Below are 15,184 nucleotides of genomic sequence, written 5' to 3'. Positions count from 1 at the left end.
ACAGCAGAGCCCCGCTCACAAACCTCCACCCAAGCCCCACTCGTCTGTGTAATGTAACCACACACACTCACTCGGACCCACACGCACGCAAGGAGCCGCGAACGTACCCGCCCGGGATCCCCCGGCCCCGGAGCAGCAGAGCCCCGCTGGCATCTGTTGCTCGCTTTTAGCCCGAAGGACGGGGCTCACCCTCTGCTTTGGGGTTCGGCAACGCCGGGTGGCAGGCAATTTGGTGGAGATTTCTGAAAGCCCGTCTTTGCTGCCTCCAGCAGAAGAGGGGGGGGGCGAGGATAATGTAACTTTAAAGTCAGAGTTTCCCCTTTTCGTTATCAGTCTCGTCTCGCAAGAAGGTTTACACAGGAAAATATCTTCGGGTCTTCCCCCGCACCGCCCCCGAAAAGTATGGAGTGGAGAGGCTGATTCCTCCCTAAATACTTTTTCTTCCCCCTGCGTTTCTCCCACCCTTTTGATCTCACAGGCACTAACTTCTCCATTTCCTCTCCTCCTAGGGCTGATTTCTTGGATTGCTCAGCACGTGAGAGGTAACCAACCACATTCTTTGTGAGCTATGATATTTTTTAAGACACGTTTTCTGAAAAATCTTGCTGGCTGCTAAGCACTACTTTTTAGAAAAACAGGATTATTTTTTTAAAAAAAAGGAACAAAAAACAACAAAACAACGCCTTTTCTTTCGTTCATGTAACAGGCTGGTTTCTGCAGGAGACGCTTATCCTACTGAGTCTCTCTTACGTTCTGCCTGTAACAGAGAAAGTCCTCGTTCATGCTTTTGTTACAGCTCACCACTTCCAAGCTTTGTATCCTCACGGAGATAAGATGCCACATTTATATATTAAAAGGAACAAATCTCCATCGAACCCGTGAACGATTTTAATTTCTTTAGTCTGTTTTTCCTTCCCTTGTGAGTACCCTTACAATAAAGAAAACGAACGAGTTTTCCTCTCTAATGAATGTCCTAAATTGCCAAAAGGGCAATTGCTCGTTGTTAGAACACTGAATTTTTTTTATTGGCAAATTAGTAGTGGAAGAGATGGGGAGAGATGCCCGTCATGTTATCCATCTTGAAAGCAGAGAGAAAGAGAGGAGAAAGAGAAAGAAAAAAGAGAAAGCTCCTTGTAGCAAACAAGAATTTATTCTACCAAAAATACTTATGACAACGCATCCTAATGTAATACAAAAATAAAAAGAAAGTGAAGATACATTCCTATACGATCACTTTCTTACAGACCTCATATATTGCTTTCATAGAAGGACCTAGAATGTGGCTAGGTTAAAATTGAACACAACTAAAACTTCAAAAGAAACGGCAAAATGGCATATCAGAGGGAAGTAACAAACAGAAAATACTGAAGAGGGAAGGGAGGGGGAAAATAAAATTAATTCACTGGGGGAAAAAAAATAAAGAAGAATAAGGAGGAGAAAGCAGGACCCTTGGAGAGGATGTCTTTAATTTCTTAGTAATTCAGATGCTGCAAGTCAATTGTGGTGAGTGTGTCTGTAAAAAAGTCAAAACTGTCAGCAGAGATATCTACAGGACTGTCCAGAGATCCTGGCAAACTGGGGGAAACTGCATCTGAAAGCTGTAGGCAGGAATCTGTGGAGAAAACGTTAAAGTCCTGTAAAGAAGGGACATCTAGGGCCTCAGGACTGTCATTGTTCAGGCCAGCTGCACAGTTCTGGGCCATTGTTGAGAGGCAGTTTTGAACAGTGGGTGACTGATGTTGAAAATGTTTCAGATTTTTCTCATTGCTCGTTAAAGGCGAAACGGGGAAAGTTTGGGATTCGCCATTGTGCGCATTCTGCGCCTGCTGCTGGGAGAGGGCATTCTGCTGGAAAGCGTAGCCTTCCCGCTCCAGGAGAGCGCCGGAGACGTTGTTGAGGGCTTGCTCGAAGAGGGATTTCTCCTCCTCCTCCTCTTCCTCTTCCTCCACCGTTTTTTCGGGGTCTTCGAGGTTCTTAAATTTCCCCTCGCTGTTTTGATTCTCCTTGCACTGGGTCTGTCTCTTGTGCTTCATCCTCCTGTTCTGGAACCAGACTTTGACTTGTCTCTCAGTCAGATCCAGCAAGGCTGCAATCTCAACCCTCCTTGGTCTACAGAGATACTTGTTGAAATGAAATTCTTTCTCTAGCTCCAAAAGCTGGGTGTTGGTGTAAGCCGTCCTCAGGCGCCTAGATCCACCGCTACCGCTATCGGGGATTTCAAGGGGGTCTGTTAAAAAAGAAAGAAAAAAAAAAAAGAAAAACACCACCACCACACGCACCCCAAAGCATCACAGCCAGAACAGTGAAAGCAAAGACACACGGACACACACACAAAACAAAATGCATGGATTGAATTTCAGCACCCCAGCACATCGCATCCCGGGGGGGTGGAGGGAGTGCTCTCTCTGCATGTATATGTCTATATCTATATGTCCATATACCATAAAATAGCAACTGCAACAAAATGGCCGCCTTTGGATGCAGTAAACCCATTGTGTTGCACTGCTGAGCGCCCGGTGCTGCGTGCCCTTCGGCCACCTCCGCCAAATCGCTGCCTCCAGCTCCCCAACCTCCCCACACCAGAGCAAACTTTATATTAGCCATACCGCAATTTATAATTAATGCATCAGCTGCTTAGCTGAGCGGGAGCAATCTATCACTCTTCATTACTGTCAAATATCCTAACTCTAGGACGGCGAGACAAGAGAGGTCAGCTCCAACTCAAATAAATCATCCCGCATTAGGCAAGTTTGGGGAAAGTTTGGGTTTCCATCGAGCCCCGCCAGCTCCGTCCTTCCCGCCCGCCTGCCCTCCGCCTCGTCCCCCCGCGAAGCCGGGGGGATGCGGGGAGCCAAAATAGCGGCCCGGCGGGGCTGGCGGCACGTCTTTGGACTGACCTTTGTGGCTGAGGCAGGCAGGTCCAGCGGCTGAGGCGGAGGCCGAGGCGGGCGGCAGCGCGGATCGCTTGGACGCCTTTTTCTCTTTCATCCAGGGGTACTCCGGGGGCGGCGGGGCGCCGGCGGGGCCCGGGCTGCTGCTGCGGCCGCGGGGGCTCGCCTTGGGGCGACCGCCGCCGCTGTGGCGAGGGTGGCTGCCGGGGTTCAGGCTGGGGATGGTCTGCTCGAAAGGAGGAGGAATCAGTGTCGAGTGTGAAAGCGTCGAGTTCTTGATTGATGAACTTTGAAATGTATCACCGACAGGGGGAAAAGATGTCAGGCACTCAGCAAGCGATGGCTGGCTATTGATAAAACCGATCTCTCGCTCAAATGCGAAATTCATGGCCTTCAACTGGCAGCCCCCGCGGAGAAAAAGTTCCCTCGGATTCAGGGGGCTCGGGGGGAGGGGAAGGCCCAGGAAAAAGGAGAGAGAGGAGAAAAAAATATAGCATAGAAGATCGCTGGTGGGGTGTTTTTTTTCTAATTCACTGATTACAGCCGTATGGGGACCGTGCTACTATTAAACTATTGAATTCATGGAGACAAGGTTGAAATTGGACCGAATTGGCTGTCACATGATTGCCTCTGCCCAATGACAATTTGGGCTTTAATCAAAAGAAGCCACTGTCTGTTTGATTGATCCAAAAAAGTCGGGAAGGAACGCCTCATTGGGGGCCAGAAAGGCTTTATTTACACTTTTTTTAAAAGGGGAAATGATATCTCGAGTATCTATCCCCTTGGCGTCCTAATCCGAAATGATCGGGGGTGGGGAGGAGGGTGCGTGTGCGTGGATATGTTTGTGTGAGAGGCTGCGAATGTGTGTGTGTGTGTGTGTGTGTGGCTGCTTGTCCTGCAGCCTGCTGCCTTCCTTGCATCCACCCGCACACTCTTCTCTCATTGTTTGGGACTGTCAGGAAAACGCTTTGCACCTCACAAATCATTTAAGCACCTCAATCTGACGCCTTGAGTCATTAACAAAGTAATCCATTAATCTTCAAAGTTTTGACACCGTCAGGCCCCCGCATAAGAAGTTGCACCCAGGCAGGAGTCTGAAGCACTGGGTCTTGATTTTTTCTTAGAAATAGCACTTCCTCCAAAACTAGTTTCTCCTTCCCGACTCAGCCTCAATGAGCTCCTTTGTATTTTTTGTTTGTTTATTTGTTTGGCTTTGTGTTCTTGTTCGATTTTTTTCTTTCTTTTTTCCTTTTTTCCTCTTTTCCTCCTTTTATTTTTCTTTTCTTTTTTTTTTTTTTTTTTTTTTTTTTTTTGGTGGCTATCGGGTGTACAGTACGGAGAACAATTGGTCGCCGGTGCTGAGCCATTGTTTATCAGGATCTTCCTCAGCAACCTTGCTTCGAGGGGAAGAGTCACATAGGCAGCAGCCCTGGAGCTTCATGACTTCCCTCTCCAGTTGGCTTCCCGGGATTGGACCGTAAAACACAACCCTAGGAGAACATCTCTGGGCGAGCCAAATCGCGAGGCTGCAAACGCGTCTGGCTGTTGGCTCTTAAAAAAAAGTATATATCCCGTGCATTAGCTTGCAAACGATACTCCCGTCTGCTGGCATAATTTGCTTAGTAACCGTAGTAGGCTGGGTCTGGTGAGTATTTTCGATTACCAGGAAATAGTATGGGCTGGTAGCGGTTTTGTTTTCTAGGGGCCAGACAGAGCGAAAATGCTGCGAGGTTATGACTTGAGAGACGGCACTCGCCTCCGATGCTTGGCTCTTGCCGCCGCTGCCTCCAGTCACCCCCTCCAGGTCGAGGCAAGTCCCGAATTTGGATGCTTTTGGCAAAATTTTCCAACTATACCGAGGCGACAGGGAGAGCGATGACAATGATGGCCACAATCACCAATCGGATGAATCCTATGGTCACAGCCGCCCTAGACAGCTCGGTTGGGGCTTGCTTGCCCGCGGAGACCGGGGTGCACGGCGGGGTGGGGTGCTCCGGGGGCCGGGGGGAAGGCGCTTCCCAGCCGCTCTCTGCATCCTCCAGGAGCCAGGAGCCATCGCCAGCGCGATGAGGTGCCGTCTCGCTTTATTTTCGGAGTTGCCAAAGAGGGGTCGGCAGCCGTCTTCGTAATTATATTAAAAAAAAAAAAAAAAGACGGGGAAAAAAAATAGAGAACAAGACCCCAAGCGCTCAGTGGATCAGTCTTCGTCCAGTCTGCAGGAAGTGCATTTTAAAAATCGGTTTTAAGTTAATGCACCCACAAGATGTAGCATATCTGCGAAGGCATTGGAGAGAGGGGGAGGGGAGGGGCCGGGAGGCTTTAAATGGGCTTTTTGGTGGTTGCTTGTTTAAATAAAATATAGAACGAGACTTGTCATTTAATCCCTCGAAAGGGATGCCTTACAAATATCGATGCTGTTGGAAAATGCAAGGGGTTTAATTTTCTTGCTTTTAGTCCAAACAAAGCTCTGGTGGTGTCTGCCCGCGATCAATCTTGGCCGCCAAAAGGTTTGACAGCTACTGGCCCTTAAGAACACATTTAAAGCTTCTTGCTCTTTCCAAGATCAAATGTGGCCGTGAAAAGAGGCAGAGCAAGAAACGCAAGTAAACAAGGAAAAAAGCTGCTTTTAAAATATTCTGGCAGAGGACTGGGCTGCTTGTGGGAAAAGTCCGGTTTTATTTTGCTTCTTGGTGCCTACGTTGGGGTCGGGCTTTTCTTTTTCTTTTCTCTGATTTCTTTTTTTCCCCTCTGGAAAATATTGGGATTAACAGCAGGATGACAAATAATAAAGAGAGAGGTTTGGATTTTAACCAGGCTTTGTGAGTAAAACCTGTGTGGGTGTCTCTATTCTGCACATTTGTTTCTTGTGGTCAGTCTAATACAAAAACCACCTGGAACAAAACCTTTGCAGAGAGGACGCGAAATTCTTGGGAAAATCAATTACTGCTGCCTCCAGGGGGATCTTTTAATCGGACGAATCTTAAATGCAAAATTACAAATTCTTATTTGCAACCTACAGGCTCTGAAGAGAGGATTGAATACGGTTTATGGAAAGAAGAGGGGAAAATCCCCTGTATTTTTCTTTCTTCAGGGTGGGAGGGGAGTAAAACGCCAACTTCCTTCCATTTGAACATTTTTCTAAATGTAATTCGTGGTGCTAAAGGAACCACACAGTAAGTATCGTGACTATACCGTTACCTTTTGTTGTATCTAACCTAACTGATCCGAGAGGTGGGGGGGCGGCTTGAATTTTATACGGGCGCTCCTTTGAAACGAGCATTGTCTTGCAATGTTGCAAAAATGGTTCCTTCGCCTACAAAAATAATAATCAGTCGTCGGTCTGTATTGGGTAATAATCAGGTTTCAGTGAAAAATATTAGCCTACATAGCCTTTCCTTCCACGGTTACATGTCTATATATACAATAAACAGCACGGCATAAATCTATTTGCTATCCTTTTCTTTGACTGGGCATGCTTTATCTATTTATGCAGAAAAGCTCTGTATAGATTCACGGGTGCATGACAACGTTTCAGCATCAGGCAAGGATGGTTCTGGGAACAAGGTAAAGCCCAAAGATTAATAATATTTCAGCATGAGACCAAAATGGCGACAATTTTTTTTCTGGGCTCTAAAAGATACAGATGGTGAACAGCGTGCGTTATTATCTACACAGCATAGGAATATGTCTTTATAAACGTGCAGGGGTATATTTTACCTAGTCTATTAAGGTCCGTTTTGATTTATCTTTCAAGTTTCAATCTAAAAATTACAGACATTTTGCCTGAAAGGAATAAAAACCGGATTTTAGCACAAGCTTGCGGGTTTCTACGTTCTACCTCGAGCCAATTCGGACCGGAGACCCCTACGGGTGCCCGTTTGGGGCCGGGACCGTCGCCCTTCTACAGTACCGTGTCCCCCCCTCCGACACAAGCACCCGCACACACATCCACACCACCCCCGCGGGAAGAAACGGAGCACAAGGCTCCCCTCCCCCACACCTTCAGGCTGCCGTGGGAGGAAAGGCGGCTTAGCAAGAATGAAACAAGCCCCAGTAAGATATAAAAAAATATTAATTCGGGGGGGAAACATAGGGAAAGGAAAAGGTAAAATCCACTTCTTAAAGGAAAAGGGGAAAACGGCGCGGGTAGCGGGTGGAAGGAGCAGCGGTGCGCGCATCCACCCCCCCCCCCACCAGCGCATTCGCGGCTCGGCCAGACCCTGCTCTGCCACCCTGCTTCCCAGTGCTGAGGGGCTCCGCAGCCCCCGCCGCCCGGCTCAGGGCGCCAGCCCAGCGCCCGGGAGGCCCCTCCGCACCCACGCGGGCCTTTATCCTGCGCTCCGGTGCCGTGTGCTTCACACACACGCTGGGACGCCCACACCCTCGGCTGTCCTCCCGGCGCTGCTCCGCGGGGAGGGGGCGATCCGCGCCCGCCGGGCACCGCGCAGCGGGTGCGGGAGGAGGCGGCCGCCGCGGGCCCTGAAACCTCCCCTGCTGGAAGAAAGGAAAAAAAAACAGAGCGAGAGAGAGAGAGGAAAAGAAAAATCTCTCTCCCTGCCTATGAAATGCTGAAAAGGCATCGCGGGGCCCTTCGGGTGGGCGAGCAGATCCTAGTGTAAGTTTATAGACGGGTTTCCTAGCTCCCCACGTCATGAAGGGCTCTTCATTCCCCTCCGCTGCGAAGAACATGTTCTCAACTCTTTATTATTCAGAATAAAAACTTTATTTTTTTTTTTTCCAGAACGTGAGCAGCAAGGAATGTATAACTTTCAAAACAAATCTAGCCTTTTCAGCTTCACACACTTTTTGCCTAGCTGGATGTCACAAGCATAAAATATTCAAACCGTGATCTTTTTTCCCAGATTTTATTGCATCGTCATCATCATTATTATCACTATTTTTAATAAAAGGAGTTAATAGTTTCCTTTCAAATGATATTTCTAACGCGTGCCGATATGCCATCTAATATATGGCCTCCTGAATATTCAGGGTACAGATTTTTTAATATATATATAAATATGAACAAATGGGGATAAATAAAATTTTAAACACTTAGATTATTCAATGTTTGCGAAAAAAAAATATAAATAAATCTGAATGTTCACCAGCATACACACATTGAAAGACTTACACGTATCAATAATTGTCCAGGGAGTCCCTGTCCAAGCGCTTTTGATGTCTTTCTTGCTATTTAAAAGAAGTGCAATAAAAAAAATTGCTTCCCCGTGGGATCAATCATGTACGAACAAATTCACATTTAAGAATTCCTTTTATAGAAAATTTGTTCATATACCCTGTTTTGATAAAAGTGTAGAAGGTAAAGTATAAAGCCTCTGCATACTCCCAAAGTGAGACACAAGGCTACAGTTCAAGAAGATAAATATCCACTAGTGAAACTATAGAGCAATTCAAGCAACAAATATTGCTACGTCACATAAACTAGAAAACGCTTTTACGAAAGGAAACAAAACAAACCAAAACGAACAAAAGAAACGAGAAGGGAAGGGGAGGGCACATGTTGGGGAGAGGAGAGAGAAGGGAAGGGATGAGTACTTTCCAAAACTTGGGGGCTTGGTGTGTTCCTCTTAGTGACTCCTGTCTCTTACAGATGAGTGAGTTTGGGCGCTTCCTGAATTCTTCCCTGAGAAGGATGGTGAGCAGTAAGGTCTGTGTATGTTGGATGTGGATCACAAGGTCCATGGTGGTGATTGTTGGCCATTGGCCCAGCCCCGCTGTAGTCCATGTTGGCAGAGGGAGGATGAGGGAGATGAGTTAGACCAAAGATGGAAGGCCCAGAATTGGTCATGGTCTCCACGTAGTTGCCCCCTACATAGACGGGGCTTCCCTGTATATGTGGATTCCCATAACCGTTGCCTTGAAGAGGATGAGTATCATATTCAGGTGTCACAGCTGCTGTCCCCGTGTATCTCTTTTGAGGAGGTGGGCAGTTATTAAGAGGAGCAGTATACGATGCAGGGATGCCATAGGTGTTTTGATGAGGCTTGTTAAATGGTGGAGGCGACTGGGGCTCGTAGGGGACACTGTTTACTAAAGAATGCATAGAGTTTAGATATCCCCCAGCAGCTGGAGGGACAGGGCTTCTGCTTGGGGACTGTCCTCCTGAAGAGGTCATCATACCCTTGCCCTTCTGATCCTTTTTGTATTTCATTCTGCGGTTTTGAAACCAGATTTTGATCTGTCTTTCTGTGAGATTGAGCAAATTAGCCATTTCTACCCTTCGTGGCCTGCAAAGGTACCTATTGAAGTGGAACTCCTTTTCCAGTTCTACCAGCTGGGCACTTGTGTAAGCTGTACGGGCTCGCTTAGAGGAGGCTTGCCCTGGAGGGCTTTTATCACCAGCACAACTCTCACCTATGTAAATCACACAAAGAACACAATCAGCATGGCGAACCTACACATGGCAACACGAGAAAATGGCCAACAACACCAGCGCCTGGAGAGTTTGGCTCCCAAAGGCAAGATGGATGCCCATGCGTGCAGCGAGTCCTCCCCCATGGCGCGAGCTCAGTCGCGCCAAACTACAAGACTCAGAAGACTTCCTTCACCTCGTTAATGTCACTATATGACTACACGTGCTTCCCTTAAGAATGACAGCATGCAACACGTCTTGAGCTTGGTGTAGAGGAGCAAGGAGGGTTCAGGGAAACACAGTGAGGTTTACAAACTCTGAAGGTGAACTTGTGGCTCTGCTGACATAGTGGGACCAGGGTCTTCAAAAACTAGCTGTTCTCTATTGCTGTAAAGACCTAAAACCCTCTTTTCTGAAAACCCATGTATGTATATGTATACATCAGCTACAAATACCTGAAAGTTAGGTATCCACAATACAAAATTTTAACAAATAAATATAGAATTGTCAGTATAATGGTTTTTATCATATCAAATATATAGCGTAATATAAGCAGATGGTAGTGATTGGGAAGAATAATATATATAAAGAAGAACATACAGTACCTAGGCTTGCATATAGGCATGGAGATATATTTAAGTGTTGCTGCTTTTTAATAAAATAAATACATCATATGGAAGACTGTAAACAGCAGTGTTACCACAGCTTTAAAAAGCAGACTGGCAGAACATTTGCTAAAGTTTTGAACTCTATTTCCAAGGCACATTTAAGTGAAAAAGAAGTCAGAATAAGCCCAACTTCTGGGCATTGGAGCTAGCACTGGTGTTATCAGTTTGGGTTTCCTTGAGTAATAAAAGCATTGATATACACTTCCATCCCTCAAATAATGTTTTATGGCCTGAAGTTTATAGCACTCCAGAATCACGTTTGTTTACCAGGCTTGTAACTTTGCCAATCAGCTTATTAAAATAGGAAGAGGTTCTGACTGCATGCAGGGCATTGATCCTGCCTGCACATGATTATGAGCTATTTTATTCCCGTTACACTTCAGCAGAGATAGGTCACTGTCTTATTAATCTAACAGCACCATGCCAACAAAGTACTCGGGACAAGCCTCTGGCTTGAGGCCTGGGCTGCTCCGCACTGACATGATTTACTGGAGGGGGGATTACCTAGGAAATATGATAGATGCTGGAGGGCACAAGTGGTTCTGCCACTAGGAAGCAAAGTCAATTCAGACCCATTCTGCAAGGCTGGGAAAGTTTTGCATGGGGTGTTTTTTACACTGAGCTCCCCTCAGTGAATAAGCTGAGTGATGGCAAGCCCGTTCCAAAAGTTTCATGCGGTCAACTCAGAGGGTAAAAAAACCCCCATCCTCCCCTCCCTAAAGTGAAGGTGGGTACGACAGCCCTCCTCCCCACAGGATGCATAGTCAGCCCAGAAATACCCAGGGAGAGGGGGAACACATTTCATACCTGAACTGGAACTGCTGTTTTTCTGCTTTGTGTTTTGCCGAGACTCTTTCATCCACGGGAATATCTGTTTGGACACGGTGGGTGAGTTAAGAGCTGGGCTCTTGGTGGGGTTGGCCGGGGCAGGGTTGCTGCTGGCATTTTGAGATGGTGAGGTGGAGGACGGAGGTGGAGGTTGTGACTGCTGGGCTGGAGGTGGCTGCGGTGGAGCCTGTGGGTCAGCGAGGCTGGGGGGCTGGAGAGTCTGGCTGGGGAGGGTCCTCATGCAACTCTCACTGATGTCATTGGCCTTGTGGTGGGACACAGAGCTGCCGGGGGACTGGAGGGAGCACGCGGGGCGGTGGTACTCAGTTTCCACAAGTGATGAAGATGGAGGATATTGCTGCTGACTCACATTATAAGTGAAACCATTTGCTCCTTGGTAGGGGTAGGCACCATAGATTGCAGAGCTGTCGTAGTAGGTCGCTTTTTGCATTTCGTTGTTTCCCAATATTTATTTCGCAAACTGACAGGGTCTTGACACCCTTGGAGAATAACATTGGCACCCCTCTGTCACGTGGCGCTCTTCCTCCAATGGCCTCTCCGGGCAGACCTGGGGTGTGGGGAGAGCAGAGCAGGGTGAAGAAATGGTACAAATCCATCTTACTTTCAATAGCTAAGTGACATGAAAGCCATAAAAGAAAAAGTGGTCAGCAATATTTAGCAGCATGACTTGGCCTCAGGCGTGGAGCATTTCGATATAAAAGCTGCCTGGACTTACTGGCATCTACAAATATGTGCTTTGCTGCACTGGGATAGGGGCTTTCTAGGTTTGTTTTTTTTTTTATTATTTCTTTCTTCTTAAGGAACAGAGCAAGAGGGTTGATCATTTGTCACCAAGAGGCTGTTTTAATACCGGTTTCAGAGATAAGGGTGATCGAGGAATCAGTAATGCGAAGGGGCTGGGCTGTTACTTCAGTCCAACTCTAAGATCAAACCCTCTCCTTTAACTAGCGTTGTTTTATTTTTAGCCTTTCTCTCCTGGTTAAGGCTCTTCATACAACTTCAAAGAAATATATGAGATGGTTCCCGTCTACGTGTGGCAGGGGGCAGGAGCGGGGTAGAAAGGTTTCCTAGGAAGGGATATTTAAACACCCCGAACCCAAGTGATGGATTTTGGCTTGTCTGTGAAACGCTCGATAGGAAAATAAACAAAGCCGGCACCTTCTCCCCTCCGTGCCCGCACACCACCCCGAGCCGCCCAGGTCACGCACCCTGGCAGCAGCGGTTTCTGCCCGGGCGAGCCCCGCCCGCCGCCCGCAGCGGCTACCTCTCGGTCCCGGAACTCGGCTTGGGCCACCCCACGGAGCCCCCGAGCCTGCCTCCCACTCGTGAGTGGGTCTGGAGCCTCAACTGAACCCGGTGCCGCGCAAAGCCCCTTCAGCGGGACCAGCAGGGGCGGTCGTCGGTTTGGTTTTTTCAGCAGTTGTTTTCAAGACACTAACTTTTCGTGGAATCAGCCAGATCCTACCTGTTAAAACATGATGGATTGGGGGAAAAAAACACACCAGAAACCTGAAAAACCAGCGTTCATCTCCATGACCACGGCTTGAACTTTCCTTCCAACTTAGCGATAATAGGTTCTGTCTTGGAAACTGCTATGTAATTTGATGTATGAGGGTCACTTGGCTGGGGAGAGGGTGGACACAAACTCAGAGAATGCTTCTCCTGCCCGGGCGAATCCCTTCCCCCCCCCCTCCCCTTTTTTTTTTTTTTTGTCACCCATCCTCCTTTCTTTCTGGGATTCCCACTCACCCATTTAAAGTCTACTTCGTCACCTGCCTGAAAATAACCAATTAAAGAATTGCCCATATTAATGAGAGAGGAGACCTGTGCGTAACCTCCGATCCAGGAGGTGTTTCCACACGCACTCACATTGTTCTCCGAAATTGAAGTGTGTTACTCACCGTCCCCCTACCCCCTCGCTGGCAAATAACCACGTCTTTTCAGATCAGAAGAGCCTCTTTTCTTTTACCACTTTCCTTGTACTTAAGCAGCTGGATATTTCCCCCCCAAAACATCTAACGAGGACAAATGCTTAGGGGCGAAAAGCCTTACACAACACATGCACCAAACGAGCTCATTCTACGCCTTTCAAGTTATACAAGTTCTTAGAAAACAGTATTCCCTTTGTTAGATCGTAACAAAATGAAGGTAACACACCTACAGCAGGGCGGTTACCCTGTTATTGCACTAATCAAGCTCTTGGGATGCTATTAAGCTAATAAGCCGATGGAGATCTGAGGCACACAAACAATTTCCAGCTCCTCGCCTCTCCTTCCCTGTGCTATCGAGGCCTGGTGTGATTTTTCTCAATTCCTTTGAAAGAGAGACGATAGACACCACTACCAGAGGAGAAGGAGGAAACAATCAGCCAGGGGTGATTTCACAAAGGCACCCGCCTTTCATGACCGCGACACCAAACATTTCACCTTCCTTCGGCTGCTGCGAAGTTTTGTAGCGCTGGCAGGACGGGCAGCGCGGAGCGAGGATTCGGGGTGGCTGCTCCCGTAGCTGCCGGCCTGCAGACAATAGGCAACTTTACTTGGAAGGCAAAATATTATTGGAGCCTCGGCCGTCTGCCAGCAAGTAAAAAAAAAAATCAGATCCCGAGTTCGGGTTCGCCGAGTTAATCACTTCCTACAAAGTTATAGAGGAGCGAGGGTAACCTGAGGAACGCCCGGTCATTCCAGGAGAAAGTGGGAATAGCGGGATTAAGAGCGATAACGATCACGATAGCGTCCTAACGGGAGAGGGGAGAGGAGGTGGGTTTACCACCCCAGCCGGTGCCTGGGATGGGAAGAGCTCTCCTCTCCCCTTCGAAGACAAAAAGACAGGTCTTACAAACACACATGGGCCCCCAATCTTTCCAATGCCTGTTTTATCGGCTCCATCTCGTTTTGTGCAGTACACAGCTCTGCACTTTACCAACTTCTCTCCCCCCAACCCAGACAGCCCAGAGACAGCAGATGAAAGTTGCTTGGGGAGGCAAGTCCGCTTGGTTTCCCCCACTCACCACTTCAGCTCTCTCCCACCCTCTGCTTCCCTGTGCTTCCCCCCTTCCCAAGCACACCAGGTATTTGTCCTGTAACTCCCAACCGAGCCCCAAACTCTGACTCTAGGACGAAAAACCAGGCAGCCCCCCTGAAAGATTTCCTGAAAGATAAAGACAAAGTTGAGAGAAGGTGGGGGGTGGGGGGAAGAGAGGAGAGAGAGCTGCCTGAACACGAAGTGTAAGGGTATCAGTCACTGCCTGGAAGGAAGCCCCAGCTTGTGAACTCTTCTTGAACCGACATTTAAGTCTACGGTCATAAATCACTGGGACATAAACTCCGCCATTCACGACTGATAGCAGCGTATTTGTGGCCTGCTTACCTTAACTTCTGACGACTGAGGCGGAAGCCAGCATGCTCGCTCTCTCTCTCTTTTTTTTTTTTTTTTTGCAGGCGACACAACCCAGAGAGCAGGGGCTGTCTGCCCCAGCTCGATCCCTGTGGCCGCGGGGTGGGCACCGGCTCAGCTCATCCGCACCCGGCACCCCCCGGCCGGGAGGGGCGAGTCCTGCTCCGCACAGGATGGGGTCGGTGGCTCCGGACACCCGCCTACCCCGCTCCCCTGACACTTCAGGCTGCGCACCCTACCCCGAGCAGGTCCCCGGCGTACCGGGCTCCCCCTGCGCGGGGCACGGAGAACGGGGTTGTTTCCCAGGGCTGCTCTGGGAAGGGAAGAAGAGAGAGGAAAGGAGGAGGGGGGGGAGTTGGAGGGGGGGAAAAAAGGAAAAAATAAAAAAAAAGGAAGAAAGAAAGGAAGGCGGCCGCCTGGGGAAGCATGGGGCAGGGTGGGGGCTGGGGAGGGAGCGCAGGAGCACGGCAGTGAAGGAGTGCGGCCCCCCCGCACCCGGGCGTCACCGAAGTCCAGGAAAATTATGCTAATGAAGACAAACGGCGCTCACAAAGGGTCGCTCTCACCAGCCTCCAGGGTGCTGCTGTGGGGGGTTGAGTTTGTCCCTCTTACCGGTGGGCCTGGGGGGCAGCTGCAGAATAGCCCCTCTGCCTCTCCCCACGGCCGGGAGCCCCGCACAGCCCCGGCTGAGTCCCGGGGAGGGGAGCAAAGCCCGGAGAGCCGGGGCTGGGTCCGGAGAGCCAACCGAAGCCCACCAGGATCCCCGCTCTGGGCAATGCTTTCAGAGCCACGCTGGAAATCATTAGAGTTACTAATTATTAACTCATGCATGCGTGAGCGCACACACACACAGATGTACACACAGACACCCCCTGCCCCCCTCAAATATCCCCAGCGCCCGGGACGGGCACAGAGGCGCTCACACACACACATGTGCTGCACAGACGGGTCGGGGTGCCCGCAGCACCCCGTGGGGACGCGTGGGCGGGAGCCCCGCGTGGACGCGGGCC

The 15,184-nt window shown here is 49.0% G+C and overlaps 2 protein-coding genes and 1 long non-coding RNA gene across 4 annotated transcripts; 1 reads left to right on the top strand and 2 right to left on the bottom strand.

The window, feature by feature from the left end:
* Positions 1–288: 288 nt before the first annotated feature.
* On the top strand, positions 289–1,004 carry LOC125325718. The gene is made up of 2 exons (XR_007203504.1): positions 289–542; positions 707–1,004. It is a non-coding gene; the product is annotated as an uncharacterized LOC125325718 (long non-coding RNA).
* A 130-nt stretch (positions 1,005–1,134) lies between these two features.
* HOXA2 (homeobox A2) lies at positions 1,135–4,140 on the bottom strand. Its single transcript, XM_048302988.1, has 2 exons — positions 2,898–4,140; positions 1,135–2,227 (listed from the first exon to the last, which is right to left on the bottom strand). The coding sequence occupies exons 1-2, from the start codon at positions 3,277–3,279 to the stop codon at positions 1,473–1,475; spliced, it is 1,137 nt and encodes a 378-aa protein (XP_048158945.1). The 5' UTR covers positions 3,280–4,140; the 3' UTR covers positions 1,135–1,472.
* Positions 4,141–4,211: 71 nt separating this feature from the next.
* HOXA3 (homeobox A3) lies at positions 4,212–11,208 on the bottom strand. 2 transcript variants are annotated; one of them, XM_048302902.1, is made up of 2 exons: positions 10,737–11,208; positions 4,212–6,444 (listed from the first exon to the last, which is right to left on the bottom strand). In XM_048302902.1, the coding sequence occupies exons 1-2, from the start codon at positions 11,206–11,208 to the stop codon at positions 6,377–6,379; spliced, it is 540 nt and encodes a 179-aa protein (XP_048158859.1). In that variant the 3' UTR covers positions 4,212–6,376. The 2 variants fall into 2 exon arrangements, with proteins under 2 accessions (XP_048158859.1, XP_048158853.1); XM_048302896.1 differs by lacking the exon at positions 4,212–6,444 and adding an exon at positions 7,226–9,263.
* Between the last annotated feature and the right edge of the window lie 3,976 nt (positions 11,209–15,184).

The sequence above is a fragment of the Corvus hawaiiensis genome, chromosome 1 (genome assembly GCF_020740725.1).
Source record: "Corvus hawaiiensis isolate bCorHaw1 chromosome 1, bCorHaw1.pri.cur, whole genome shotgun sequence".
Classification (NCBI taxonomy): domain Eukaryota; kingdom Metazoa; phylum Chordata; class Aves; order Passeriformes; family Corvidae; genus Corvus; species Corvus hawaiiensis.
This window is presented reverse-complemented; position numbering and strand designations above follow the sequence as displayed.